Genomic DNA, 14,897 nt, shown 5'->3' on the forward strand with positions numbered 1-14,897 from the left:
ATAGCAAAGTGGGCAATACAGGCTATAGCTGAGGCCCACAAACCCAAAATTACATCCAAAATGTTAACATTTATTTTTTCTTCCTCAATCAGGGTGGTGTTGCGGGTTCGTATGATCCTGATGTTGCCATGACCGCATTTGTTGTTATAAGTCTACTTGAGAGTCAGAAATACTGCACCAAGTATGTGAACGTAAGTAACTTGTAGAAGGAGCTGGTTATAGGACAGTTCTGAAGCTTGGTTCCCCTTTGGAACAGATACTGCAAAACTTTTTTTTTCTCGTCATGTGACCATTGCCTTTCCACTACCAATGAGGTGAATGGTGTTAGCCAACCACTACCAACTAGAAGCTAAGCAGAGATAGGCAGGGACATTTGAAAAACCAACAACTGTCCTTTTCATAGAACTTAGGTGTCTTAGTAGGCTGCTGTTTTTAGGGTCAGGTGGAAATCTGAAATAATTGCTCCTATTAGGGTACTCTGAAGATCTGCATTAGGCTACTCATTGGCTGCTCTATTGCAGGGGTAATCTTACAGATTATATAGAATTTTTTTAGCAATTCTTGGAAAGAGCATACAGGAATATTAGCATTAACTGCATCATCCATCAAGATCTTTAAACTCCTGTTTCTGTAAAGTATTCAGCTCCAGAAACATAGTTTGTGGTAATGCATGGATCATAAAAGTTTCCTCATAGTGAATAGGTTGCAGTAATACGTGGATCATAAAAGTGCTCTAATTAGTGAATAGAAAAGTAATACATGCATCATAAAAATGCTTTTCACTGTGAATAGCGTGCAGTAATATATGGATAATAAAATGGCTCTTCATTGTGAATAAGGTGCATTAATATGTGGATCATAAAAGTGCTCTAATAAGTGAGTAGAGCACAGTAATATGTGGACCATAAAAGTACCCATCTTAGTGAATAGCTTGCAGTAATACATGGATCATAAAAACGTTTTTGTCAGACAATAGAATGCAGTAACACCTTGAAAAAACTATAAAGCTTTATATACTGATTCCTTTTGATGTTGGGGGTACTCCATAATGAAGGCTTTGTATGATGCCAATAAGGACATTCATTGGTTGCAGTATCCACAGGTTTTAAGACACAGGAGAATTTCCTCATCCTGCTCCTTTTTTTTACCAGGCCTGCAACAATCCCTGAGGTATAGCGATGTGTCGAGGGCTAAAGCTTTTCAGCAAATCAATGGCATAGATTTGACGCTGGAATAGTGATTATTCTCCATTGAAATTTTATCAGCTCGACACTGAAAATAATCCATAAAAGAAAACAGTTAAAGACTTAACACACAACATTTTTAGGGAAACTAATGAATGATGCATGTTGCATCTTTAATCTCCAGGAGGAGAGCATAGTCCTCTGTAATCACATAGTCCTCTGTAATCATGAGCTCCAGTTGTGGAAACAAGGATATTATAGATTATATATTATAGATTATATATTATACAAGGATAGAGTGAATCCAGCAGGGTTTGCCACCCATTAATTGCCACCAGTGATTATTTAAAAATCCTGTCCCTTTCTCTCATGGCCATAAAAGATGCTTTGGGAAAAATCTGGCCATTCTTCACACTGTCATATAAGACATAATGGGCATCCAAATAAATTTTTGGTCCACCCATAACTAAACAGGGCAATTGGCCTGGAAAAAATGGGTGTGTAGTTCATGTGTTTGCAAACAGTTTCAGATTTTGTAAAAAAAAGTTTTTTTTTTCCAACTTAGGTACTTTTTTATTTATAATCTTGTCATTTAGGTCACGCAGGACAGCTGGTGTTTGCACTTAGGGTAAACAACAGAGAGAGGCACATTTACTTACCCATCCTGACGCATTCCCAGATGTGCATTGTCACTAAGATCGTGCAAAACGATTCGCAGAACATGCAATATATTAGAGGGTCATGCTAGTATTGAGTTCTAAGGCATGACTAATCTATCAGACTGGTTGAGCGTGTTCTCGTGCTGTGTACTGGGAGCGTTATACCTATATGTAAGGATAACACATCTTTTAGCATGGATGGCAGAATTGGTGATGTAAATCATATTGGTATAGTTAGGTAGATGTTACTTACTGGGAATGAACACGACTGCCAGGCCAAGCGCTGGCCATCAGTGTTTTGGCGCGCTGTGTTCTCTTTATATGCGTGTAAAATAACTGGCGCACGCGTACATTGGAGAGATGGCTCCGGAGTCAACGCATGCATGGTAGATGGCTGGATTGCTGTGGTACTTAGGGCTGAGTTCCTTGCAATGTACCAAATGAGTATGTAGTAATATTGGTCTGGTGATGGTTCTAAATGATTTTGGGATAAGTGCTAGTCGTCATGGCTAGTGAGAGTGGTACAAGGTACCTCTCAGGAGGAGATTTTGGATTGGACTACTTGTGAGGTGGAAGACGGTAGTTGAATTGATTATATCAATGGAAAACATTGATTACATGATGAACAGTAGCTGAATGGAAAGGATGTAAAAGGTAGTGGTGTAACAGGAATGGTAGACTTAGAGTCAGACTCTCAAGGGATTCTTTGAGTCTGTAGGGGCTAATGGTATTGATCTTAAAGATCCAGTAGCTAACTCTATGCACCCTAGTCGATCTGTGTGGTCCCTCGGGATTTGTTAAATGGAAGTCAGGGTCATGTTGGTAAAGTCACAATTGTTATGTCAACAATAGTATCAGGAGACACTATGGTGCAGATTTATCAAGCTGTCTGAAAGTCAGAATATTCCGAGTTGCCCATGGCAATCAATTACAGCTCAGCTTTCATTTTACCAGTGCCCATGAATATTTTAAAGGGGAGCAGCCATGGGCAACTGAGAATGTACTGACTTTCAGACGGCTTGATAAATTTGCCCCTATGTACTGTAGTCTGAGCCCTGACTTGATTTTGTTCCGATGGGTATTCATTCTTTCTCAAAGTGCTTGAGATGTTCGACCTATTTACTGTAATGAGCATGGATATTCCATAAGGTAAATTACGTATTCTGATGCACAATTCATAGATGTATTGATTTCAAAGCTTTCCCCTGTAGAGGTGGAGGTGAATTGAAAGTCAAAATTATGGGGGTTGTTATCTCCCACTTGTCTGTAGCAGACAAAACCCACCTTGTCTATCAGGTGCAGGAGCCAGTGGCCTAGCCTATGGGCCAGGAGCTTAGTGAAGATCTTGAGATCAGCATTTAGGAGGCTAATGGGTTGGTAACTAGGGCATTCTGAACGGTCCTTATCCAGTTTAGGGACTACAGTGATATATGCGGATAGCATTGTCTGTGGGATTGGTTCACCTTTAAGGAACCTGTTAAAAAGCTCGACCATATGGGGTAGGGAAAAGTGCAGGAAGCTTTTGTAGTAAAGGTAGAAGAACCCGTCTGGGCCCGGGGCCTTGTTGGTTGGTAGGGCTTGTATAACCTCTTCTATTTCCTCAGGGGTTATTTCTTTGTTTAAGTGGGCTAGGGCCTCTCCGGATAATTGAGGGAGGGAGCACTGGGATAGATATTTTGTGGGGTGGAAGTGTAGAATACCTCTTGTGTCTTTAATAGCATATGGAGTTTGGGTAGTCATTTTGTGCATCAGTTGCGATTCTAGCATTGTTTGGGCTTTATTTCCGAACTCATAGAATCTCTGTTTGAAGAATTTGATCATATGTTCTATATCTAATAGGTCCAGTTCTCTTATTTTAGACATAAACTCGCTTGAGTAGGGGCGATGTAGGATGGCATGCCAGCTCCTGCTCTGCTTGTTGGAGGTTCTGCTGATACCCAGCATAATGGATTAGTCTGTCCGTTTTCAGTTTAGTGACTCGAGATAATGCTTTCCCCCTGCAAACTGTTTTGTGTGCTTCCCAAAAGATCAACACTGATGAGGTGCTATTAATAATTTATGAGAACCATTAGTAGAGATTCTAAAGATAGTGGGGATGTAAAGAGAGTTTCATTTAGACACCAATGTGGGGATTTGGAAAGGACATCTTCTAGCTGCATCTCAAGAAAAATCGGGGCATGGTCAGACCATGTAATATGACTTATAGCGGCCACAGTCATAGCTCTCAGGGCCGGATAATTACCAAAGAAGTAGTCTATTCTGTAGTGGGTTCTCTAGGGTGGTGAATAAAAGGTATATACCCGAGCCGTAGGGTTGTTTACTCGCCAAAAGTCGTATAGAAAGTTTTTGCTGATTATCTGGTGAAAGCACAGCGCAAACGTTTTCAATCCCTGAGGCGCTTGTCGGGTAGGTAGGGTTAGGCAATCTACACAGTCTAAGAAAGTAGCATCAAAGTCCCCTTCCAATAGAAGCACTTAACTACGGGTCGACGATAGATTAGAAAGAACTGTGGAAAAAAAGGGCATTTGCCTGGCATTGGGGGCATATACATTGTATAAGGTCACATTCATACCAAAAAAAGTACCTATGTCTATGGTGATGGTAGAAATACAATACCTATGTCTATGGTGATGGTAGAACAATCACTCCTTTAGGTGTAGAGGATGCCTCCTGTCTCTGGTGATGGTAGAACCTACTCTCCTCTAGGTGTAGAGGATGCCCCCTGTCTATGGTGTTGTTAGAAACTCCTCTCCTCTAGTACGCCAAGTAGGATGCGCCCGTCTATGGTGATGGTAGAACCTCCTCTCCTCTATGTGTAGAGGATGCCCCCTGTCTATGGTGATGGTAGAACCTCCTCTCCTCTAGGTGTAGAGGATGCCCCCTGTCTATGGTGATGGTAGAACCTCCTCTCCTCTAGGTGTAGAGGATGCCCCCTGTCTATGGTGATGGTAGAACTTATTCTCCTCTAGGTATAGAGGATGCCCCCTGTCTATGGCGATGATAGAACCTCCTCTTCTCTAGGAATAGAGGATGTCCCCTGTTTATGGTGATGGTAGAACCTCCTCTCCTCTAGGTGTAGAGGATGCCCCCTGTCTATGGTGATGGTAAAACCTCCTCTCCTCTAGGTGTAGAGGATGTCCCCTGTCTATGGTGATGGTAGAACCGCCTCTCCTCTAGGTGTAGAGGATGCCCCCTGTCTATGTTGATGGTAGAACCACCTCTCAACTAGGCTTAGAAGATGTCTCCTGTCTATGGTGATTATAGAACCTCCTCTCCTCTAGGTGTAGAGGATGCCCCCTGTCTATGGTGATGGTATAACCTCCTCTCCTCTAGGTGTAGAGGATGCTATCTGTCTATGGTAATGATAGAATCTCCTCTCCTCTAGGTGAGAGGATGCCCTCTGTCTATGGTGATGGTAGACCCTCCTCTCTTCTAGGTGTAGAGGATGCACCCTGTCTATGGTGATGGTAGACCCTCCTCTCTTCTAGGTGTAGAGGATGCACCCTGTCTATGGTGATGGTAGAACGTCCTCTCCTCTAGGTGTAGAGGAACCCCCCTTCCTTTAGTGATGGTAGAGCCAATTCTCCTCTAGGTGTAGTGGATATCCCCTGTCTATGGTGATGGCAAAACCTCCTCTCCTCTAGGTGTAGAGGATGCCCCCTGTCTATGGTGATGGTAGAACCACCTCTCCTCTAGGTGTAGAGGATGCTCCCTGTCTATGGTGATGATAGAATCTCCTCTCCTCTAGGTGAGAGGATGCCCCCTGTCTATGGTGATGGTACACCCTCCTCTCTTCTAGGTGTAAAGTATTCCCCCTGCCTATGGTGATGGTAGAACCTCCTCTCCTCTAGGTGTAAAGGATGCCCTGTGTCTATGGTGATGGTAGAACCACCTCTCTTCTAGGCATAGAGGATGCCCCATGTTTATGGTGATGGTAGAACTCCCTCTCCTCTAGGTTCAGATGATGCCCCCTGTCTATGGTGATGGTAGAATGTCCTCTCCTCTAGGTGTAGAGGAACTCCCCTTTCTTTAGTGATGGTAGAGCCAATTCTCCTCTAGGTGTAGAGGATGCCCCCTGCCTATGGTGATGGTAGAACCGCCTCTCCTCTAGGTGTAGAGGATGCCCCCTGTCTATGGTGATGGTAGAACTGCCTCCCCTCTAGGTGTAGAGGATGCCCCTTGTCTATAGTGATGATAGAACCTCCTCTCCTCTAGGTGTACAGGATATCCCCTGTCTAAGGTGATAGCAGAACCTCCTCTCCTCTAGGTGTATAGAATGCCCCCTGTCTATGGTGATGGTAGAACCTCCTCTCCTCTAGGTGTAGAGGATGCCCCATGTCTATGGTGATGGTAGTACTACCTCTCATCTAGGTATATAGGATGCCCCCTGTCTATGGTGATGGTAGAACCTCCTCTCCTCTAGGTGTAGAGGATGCCCCCTGTCTATGGTGATGGTAGAACCACCTCTCCTCTAGGTGTAGAGTATGCTCCCTGTCTATGGTGATGATAGAATCTCCTCTCCTCTAGGTGAGAGGATGCCCCCTGTCTATGGTGATGGTAGACCCTCCTCTCCTCTAGGTGTAAAGTATTCCCCCTGCTTATGGTGATGGTAGAACCTCCTCTCCTCTAGGTGTAGAGGATGCCCTGTGTCTATGGTGATGGTAGAACCACCTCTCTTCTAGGCATAGAGGATGCCCCCTGTTTATGGTGATGGTAGAACTCCCTCTCCTCTAGGTTCAGATGATGCCCCCTGTCTATGGTGATGGTAGAATGTCCTCTCCTCTAGGTGTAGAGGATGTCCCCTGTCTATGGTGATGGTAGAACCGCCTCTCCTCTAGGTGTAGAGGATGCCCCCTGTCTATGGTGATGGTAGAACCTCCTCTCCTCTAGGTGTAGAGGATGCCCCCTGTCTATGGTGATGGTAGAACTGCCTCTCCTCTAGGTGTAGAGGATGCCCCTTGTCTATAGTGATGATAGAACCTCCTCTCCTCTAGGTGTACAGGATATCCCCTGTCTATGGTGATGGCAGAACCGCCTCTCCTCTAGGTGTATAGAATGCCCCCTGTCTATGGTGATGGTAGAACCTCCTCTCCTCTATGTGTAGAGGATGCCCCATGTCTATGGTGATGGAAGTACTACCTCTCAGCTAGGTATATAGGATGCCCCCTGTCTATGGTGATGGTAGAACCTCCTCTCCTCTAGGTGTATAGAATGCCCCCTGTCTATGGTGATGGTAGAACCTCCTCTCCTCTAGGTGTAGAGGATGCCCCATGTCTATGATGATGGAAGTACTACCTCTCAGCTAGGTATATAGGATGCCCCCTGTCTATGGTGATGGTAGAACCTCCTCTCCTCTAGGTGTAGAGGATGCCCCCTGTCTATGGTGATGGTAGCACCTCCTCTCCTCTAGGTGTAGAGGATGCCCCCTGTCTATGGTGATGATAGAACCTCCTCTCCTCTAGGTGTACAGGATATCCCCTGTCTATGGTGATGGCAGAACCTCCTCTCCTCTAGGTGTATAGAATGCCCCCTGTCTATGGTGATGGTAGAACCTCCTCTCCTCTAGGTGTAGAGGATGCCCCCTGTCTATGGTGATGGTAGTACTACCTCTCATCTAGGTATATAGGATGCCCCCTCTCTATGGTGATGGTAGAACCTCCTCTCCTCTAGGTGTAGAGGATGCCCCATGTCTATGGTGATGGTAGTACTACCTCTCATCTAGGTATATAGGATGCCCCCTGTTTATGGTGATGGCAGAACCTCCTCTCCTCTAGGTGTAGAGGATGCTCCCTGTCTATGGTGATGATAGAACCTCTTCTCTTCTAGGTGTAGAGGATGCCCCCTGTCTATGGTGATGGTAGAACCTCCTCTCCTCTAGGTGCAGAGGATGCCCCCTGTCTATGGTGATGGTAGAGCCTCCTCTCCTCTAGGTGTAGAGGATGCCCTCTGTTTATGGTGATGGTAGAGCCTCCTCTCCTCTAGGTGCAGAGGATGCCCCTTGTCTATAGTGATGATAGAACCTCCTCTCCTCTAGGTGTAGAGGATGCCCCCTGTCTATGGTGATGGTAGAACCTCCTCTCCTCTAGGTGTAGAGGATGCCCCCTGTCTATGGTGATGGTAGCACCTCCTCTCCTCTAGGTGTAGAGGATGCCCCCTGTCTATGGTGATGGTAGAACCACCTCTCCTCTAGGTGTAGAGGATGCCCCCTGTCTATGGTGATGGTAGAACCACCTCACATCTAGGTGTAGAGGATGCCCCCTGTCTATGGTGATGGTAGAACCGCCTCTCCTCTAGGTGTAGAGGATGCCCCCTGTCTATGGTGATGGTAGAACCGCCTCTCCTCTCGGTGTAAAATTTTATCACTAATTACATTAAAATTAAAACCACAGAAACAACAAGACAAAGGGTGGTGGTCAGAGTAGTAATCACTATACATCCCTCAATGGGGTATCACAGTCAGGCACAAAAAGGACAATCAGATTATAGGTTATAAGGGTAGTACCAATGCCCAAAACAGGGCACAATATAGCCCATAAGTGCCTACCAATGGTGTTCGAATCACCAGACCACCACCACAGCACCCCGACGTACATTTCGCCATCGCTTCCTCAGGGGGTGCTGTGATGTGGTCTGTGTGTGGTATATAAAACCAAGATAGGTACTCCCATATTACGGCCTAAACCAATGAATAAGCTTACCCAAAGAAATGAGTGATCCAGGTGTGTGTAGCGGCGCATACCCTTGGCTATTGCGCACACATCCGGCCACGGGAGCCAAAGTTCCGGAAGACGAAGGCATGCAGAGCCCGTGCGTCATCATGAGCCTAGGTATAAAAAGGTCTTTGGAGAGATCCTTGTACTGCCCATTCAGGTATTTGTACATTGTAATGACGTCATTTTTCTTACCTGAATAACCTCAAATTTTGTAATCTGTCAGTGTATTCTAGTTCCCCCATCCCCCTAATAATCTTGGTTTCTCTCTTCTGCACCCATTCCAATTCTACTATGTCCTTTTTATACACTGGTGCCAAAAACTGTACACAATGGGGCACATATACTAAGAAAGTAGGAAACTGCACTAAAAGAGCTCTACCCTTGTATAATACTTGGTGCAATAGATTCATTAAGAACTCTCCGTTTTAAGTGTCTTTTCATTTATATACTTGAAAAATAATTTGGAATTATTTTTACTCCCCTTGGAAATCTTTCTCTAGGTCCCTATTTTTTCGGCCTTTATCTGTTTTTTACATTATTTATTTTCCTGTCTATAATCCTGTAACGCCTAATCGCTACCTTTATGTTTTAGCAGCTCAAACGCCTTATCCCCTTATTGCCCTTCTTACATTACCAGTTACCACATTGGCATGGTATGTGTTTCTCACAGGCCTTTTTTAGAATTTTTTTGTCAAAATGTCTTATTTTTTGGTGCTTTTGTTTTTGAGAACACTGTCCCAACTTATGCCTATAAGATCCTCACTTAGCTCCTGAAAATTGTCCATATAAAGGGGCGTTCCGGTGCAGAGTTGGATCATGTGCCACATTTATTACTGCAAATCCCTAGAAATGTGGCACACGACCAATAAAAAAAAAAAATAGTGGTGCACTCAGTTTAAGCACTGGCACATGCAAGATGTGCCAGATTATTTAAGACCGAGTACTAGTATTCAATAATTTGCTACACTCTGCACATTAGTGAGGAAACTGCATGTAGTGCCTTACTGCAACTCTATTGATAATTGTTGGACAATGGTTATGGAATTTCTGATAATATCTATTGTAAGGCAGTGGCAGGAAAGGTGGTGTATAAGTTCCAGCTAGATTCTTTACCTATACATGTCGGAGCATTTGCAGTTACTGAGTAACCCAGGTTCATGGATGGCATTAGTTCGGCTCTTTAGACTGCACCTGGTCAAGTGCTGCACCCTGGGAGGGTCTTTCTGGACAGAGATGTAGGTTATGTGGAGAAAAAGGTATACTGAAGGTATAGGTCACCTTTGTATTTTTTGTAAGTGAGAGAGGGAAAGCCACAGTGTTAGCTAGAGCTCGGATGAGCAGTATTTTGTTTCTGTTTTATTTTCTCTCATGAACTTGTAATCATTTAGCCGGTAAATTGTGTAAATACCTTTTTTACCCTCATAGAATTTGCCATCAAGTATCATGAAAGCCTTAAACTTCATAGCGGACAACTATAATCAGCTGACGAGTCCACATTCTGTTGCAATAACATCATATGCACTTGCTTTGGCCGGCAGACTAAATGATCCGAAAAAGCTAATGTCTGCAGCAAAAGGTAATGTATGTGTGTAGTGGGGGATGAGAGGAGTTAATCCAGTCAGAAATATCTCATGCCCACATCCAACCTTTACCAAATCCATCAGCCATTGGTGAAACTAATGCTGTGTGCCAGGACTGGGAAGCTATCTGTACCTCCACCTGAGTCTCATAGGCCCAATTGAAGATGAGTATATACCACTTAACTTTAGGCACAGTATAGGCACAATGTTAGTTTCGGGCACTTACATGTGATCCTCCTACAAGCTCCTCTCTGCCTCTCCCCCGCACCCCAGCATGAGAATGAGCCTCACAGAAGAGCCCAGGTGTGTGACACCCAGCACCCAGTGATCTCCTCAGCAGTGGCTTTCCCAGTGCTGGTCTTCTGCTGCTCTCCTGTAATTCTGGCCATTATCCTCCTCAGACACCAGTGTGGTCATCCTGCTACACGGGGGACACTTCTCTGTTGTATCTGTAAAATCCTACAAACATCTCTTCTCTCCTGCTCTGAGCTGAGGCTTTTGCAGATTGTTTATAAATAGAAGGTCATAAACTGTAAACAGAGGCTGCATGTAATGTCTGTAGTATCTGCTGAGCTCTGCTGTTGGGGATTAGCTGCTCTACACAAGAGCTCAGTGCTACTTCTCAGTTTGTGCCACCTTCAGGCTGGAGTGTTTTTGTGCCTAAATTGTCCTTAAATGAATAATTATTAGGTGCAGCAAAACATCTAGATTGGTAGGATAAATGAGGGAAACCTGTTTATTTTTGCTGCTCAGCTAGTATGAAAAGGCGCAAAAACAGCAGAAAAAACAAGTGATACATCTGGTCCCATGTTCTCTCTCTACCTAAAATATAATCTCTCTAAAATTTTACTTGTTTTTCCACTATCTACTAACCATCATCTCCATTTCTGTTTGTGGGAGCACCATTACCATGAGGCAGCAGGCCCACTGTCTTGGGTTTGTGCTGGACCCTGAACTCTGCTTTGCACCAAATTTTCAATGACTTGCACACTCTTGCCTGATGCACCTACAAAATATCTCGAAACTCCACCCATTTCTTACAATGGAAACCTCTAAAACGTTAATTGTTGCTTTGATCCACTCTTGTCTTGATGATTATAATTCTCTACTTATCAGTCTTAAACTTACTAAGCTCTCTCCTCTACAATCTATTCTTAATGTAGCAGCCAGACCTGTCTTTCAGTCTAAACTCTAAAATGATTCCTCCAGTCTGTGCCAATTTAGAGAACTGGCTGCCCACCCCCTTCCAAATACAACATAAACCAGACTTCTCCTGAGATACACCAATTCCCTGCAATGCTCCACCCTGGATAATGAGACTAATGCCCAACTACAAAAACTTCAAAGATGCTCTTTAAACACATCTCCTGAGGCAGGTCACATTCCACCGCCACATGTAACCCCCACACCATTCAGGAGTGCTGACGGATGCCCTATATACTACATCACACATGAGGACTGACAGATCCATAATAATACTATACCACACAGGAGAGCTGACACATCCTCTATATACTACACCACACAGGAGAGCCAACACATCCTCTATATACTACACCACACAGGAAGAGAGCTGACACCTCCTCTATATACTACACCACACAGGAGGAGAGCCCACACATCCTCTATATACTACACCACACAGGAGGAGAGCCGACACATCCTCTATATACTACACCACACCGGAGAGCCGACATATCCTCTATATACTACACCACACCGGAGAGCTGACACCTCCTCTATATACTACACCACACAGGAGGAGAGCCCACACATCCTCTATATACTGCACCACACAGGAAAGCTCACACATCCCCTATGTACTACACCACATAGGAGACACATCCTCTATATACTACACCACACAGGAGACACATCCTCTATATACTACTACACACAGGAGACACATCCTCTATATACTACACCACACAGGACAGCTGACACATTCTCTATATACTACACCACACAGGAGGAGAGCTGACACATCCTCTATATACTGCACCACACAGGAAAGCTCACACATCCCCTATGTACTACACCACACAAGAGGAGAGCAGACACATACTCTATATACTACACCACACAGGAGACACATCCTCTATATACTACTACACACAGGAGACACATCCTCTATATACTACACCACACAGGAGACACATCCTCTATATACTACACCACACAGGAGAGCTGACACATCCTCTATACACCACACAGGAGCGTTGACATATCCTCTATGCACCACACAGGAGCATTGACATATCCTTTATATACTACACCACACAGGAGAGCCGACACATCCTCTATATACTACACCACACAGGAGAGCCAACACATCCTCTATATACTACACCACACAGGAAGAGAGCTGACACCTCCTCTATATACTACACCACACAGGAGGAGAGCCCACACATCCTCTATATACTGCACCACACAGGAAAGCTCACACATCCCCTATGTACTACACCACATAGGAGACACATCCTCTATATACTACACCACACAGGAGACACATCCTCTATATACTACTACACACAGGAGACACATCCTCTATATACTACACCACACAGGACAGCTGACACATTCTCTATATACTACACCACACAGGAGGAGAGCTGACACATCCTCTATATACTGCACCACACAGGAAAGCTCACACATCCCCTATGTACTACACCACACAAGAGGAGAGCAGACACATACTCTATATACTACACCACACATGAGACACATCCTCTATATACTACTACACACAGGAGACACATCTTCTATATACTACACCACACAGGAGACACATCCTCTATATACTACACCACACAGGAGAGCTGACACATCCTCTATACACCACACAGGAGCATTGACATATCCTTTATATACTACACCACACAGGAGAGCCGACACATCCTCTATATACTACTCCACACAGGAGGAGAGCCGACACATCCTCTATATACTACTCCACACAGGAGGAGAGCCGACACATCTCTATATAATAATCCATACAGGACAGCTAACACATCCACTATATACTACACCACACAGGGGGAGAGCAGACACATCCTATATATACTACACAACACAGGAGAGCTGACACATCCTATATATACTACTCCACACAGCAGGAGAGCTGACACATCCTCTATATAATACTCCACACAGGAGAGCTGACCCTATATACTACACCACACAGGAGGAGAGCCGACACATCTCTATATACTACTCCATACAGTAGGAGAGCCGACACATCCTCTATATACTACACCACACAGGAGGAGGAGAGCCGATAGATCCTCTATATACTACACCACACAGGAGAGCCAACACATCCGCTATATACTACACCACACAGGAGAGCCAACACATCCTCTATATACCTTAGACCAAACAACGTGGAACATGCGCTAGTACAATAAGTATAGCAAATGCCAACACACTAAGGGACAAGCTTATACCACAAGAAGAGAAAGACAAGTGTGTACAGGCTAAAATACAATAAACTTTATTGAAATTCACAAACAATGACTAAAGTGTCCTATATGCATGATTAAAAACATTTAAAAAGTGTACAAATACACATCCATATACAACTAAGTGGGTCAGAGCCTGGTAACAAGGACCCACCTACGGCCACAGTTCACAAGAGAGTATGTGAATGTAAATTCCTCACAACAAATGAAAATGGAGCCCTGACCACCATACCTATAGTCTATCCAAAAGAAATATACTATACAGTCCAAGTACTCACAAGACCAAAGCCCTTGTTAATGATGTTGCTAGCCAAAGGTCAATTGCCAATGCAATCCAGGGCTCCATTTTCATTTGTTGTGAGGAATTTACATTCACATACTCTCTTGTGATCTGTGGCCGTAGGTGGGTCCTTGTTACCAGGCTCTGACCCACTTAGTTGTATATGGATGTGTATTTGTACATTTTTTAAATGTTTTTAATCATGCATATAGGACACTTTAGTCATTGTTTGTGAATTTCAATAAAGTTTATTGTATTTTAGCCTGTACACACTTGTCTTTCTCTTCTTGTGGTACATCCTCTATATACTACATCACACAGGAGAGCTGATACATCCACTATATACTACACCACACAGGAGAGCTGACACATCCTCTATATACTACACCACACAGGAGAGCCGATACATCCTCTATACACTACACCACACAGGAGACACATCCTCTATATACTACACCACACAGGAGAGCCAACACATCCTCTATATACTACACCACACAGGAGAGCCAACACATCCTCTATATACTACACCACACAGGAGACACATCTTCTGTATACTACACCACACAGGAGAGCTGACACATCCTCTATATACTACTCCACACAAAAGGAGAGATTACACATCCTCTATACACTACACCACACAGGAGAGCAGACACATCCTCTATATACTACACAACACAGGAGAGCTGTCACATCCTCTATATACTACATCACACAGGAGAGCTGATACATCCACTATATACTACACCACACAGGAGAGCTGACACATCCTCTATATACTACACCACACAGGAGAGCCGATACATCCTCTATACACTACACCACACAGGAGACACATCCTCTATATACTACACCACACAGGAGACACATCTTCTGTATACTACACCACACAGGAGACCCATCCTCTATATACTACACCACACAGGAGAGCTGACACATCCTCTATATACTACTCCACACAAAAGGAGAGATTACACATCCTCTATACACTACACCACACAGGAGAGCTGA

General features: G+C 44.2%; 1 protein-coding gene across 1 annotated transcript in view; it reads left to right on the forward strand.

The window, feature by feature from the left end:
• The window catches only part of LOC140128236 (complement C3-like), a 76,779-nt gene that overhangs the window by 37,009 nt on the left and 24,873 nt on the right, over nucleotides 1-14,897 (forward strand). Inside the window, exons 27-28 of the mRNA XM_072149792.1 lie at nucleotides 93-191; nucleotides 9,982-10,132. Of these exons, the coding sequence (XP_072005893.1) occupies nucleotides 93-191; nucleotides 9,982-10,132 (250 nt within the window). The remainder of the gene's footprint in view (nucleotides 1-92; nucleotides 192-9,981; nucleotides 10,133-14,897) is intronic.

Source organism: Engystomops pustulosus, chromosome 4, assembly GCF_040894005.1.
Source record: "Engystomops pustulosus chromosome 4, aEngPut4.maternal, whole genome shotgun sequence".
NCBI classification, from domain to species: domain Eukaryota; kingdom Metazoa; phylum Chordata; class Amphibia; order Anura; family Leptodactylidae; genus Engystomops; species Engystomops pustulosus.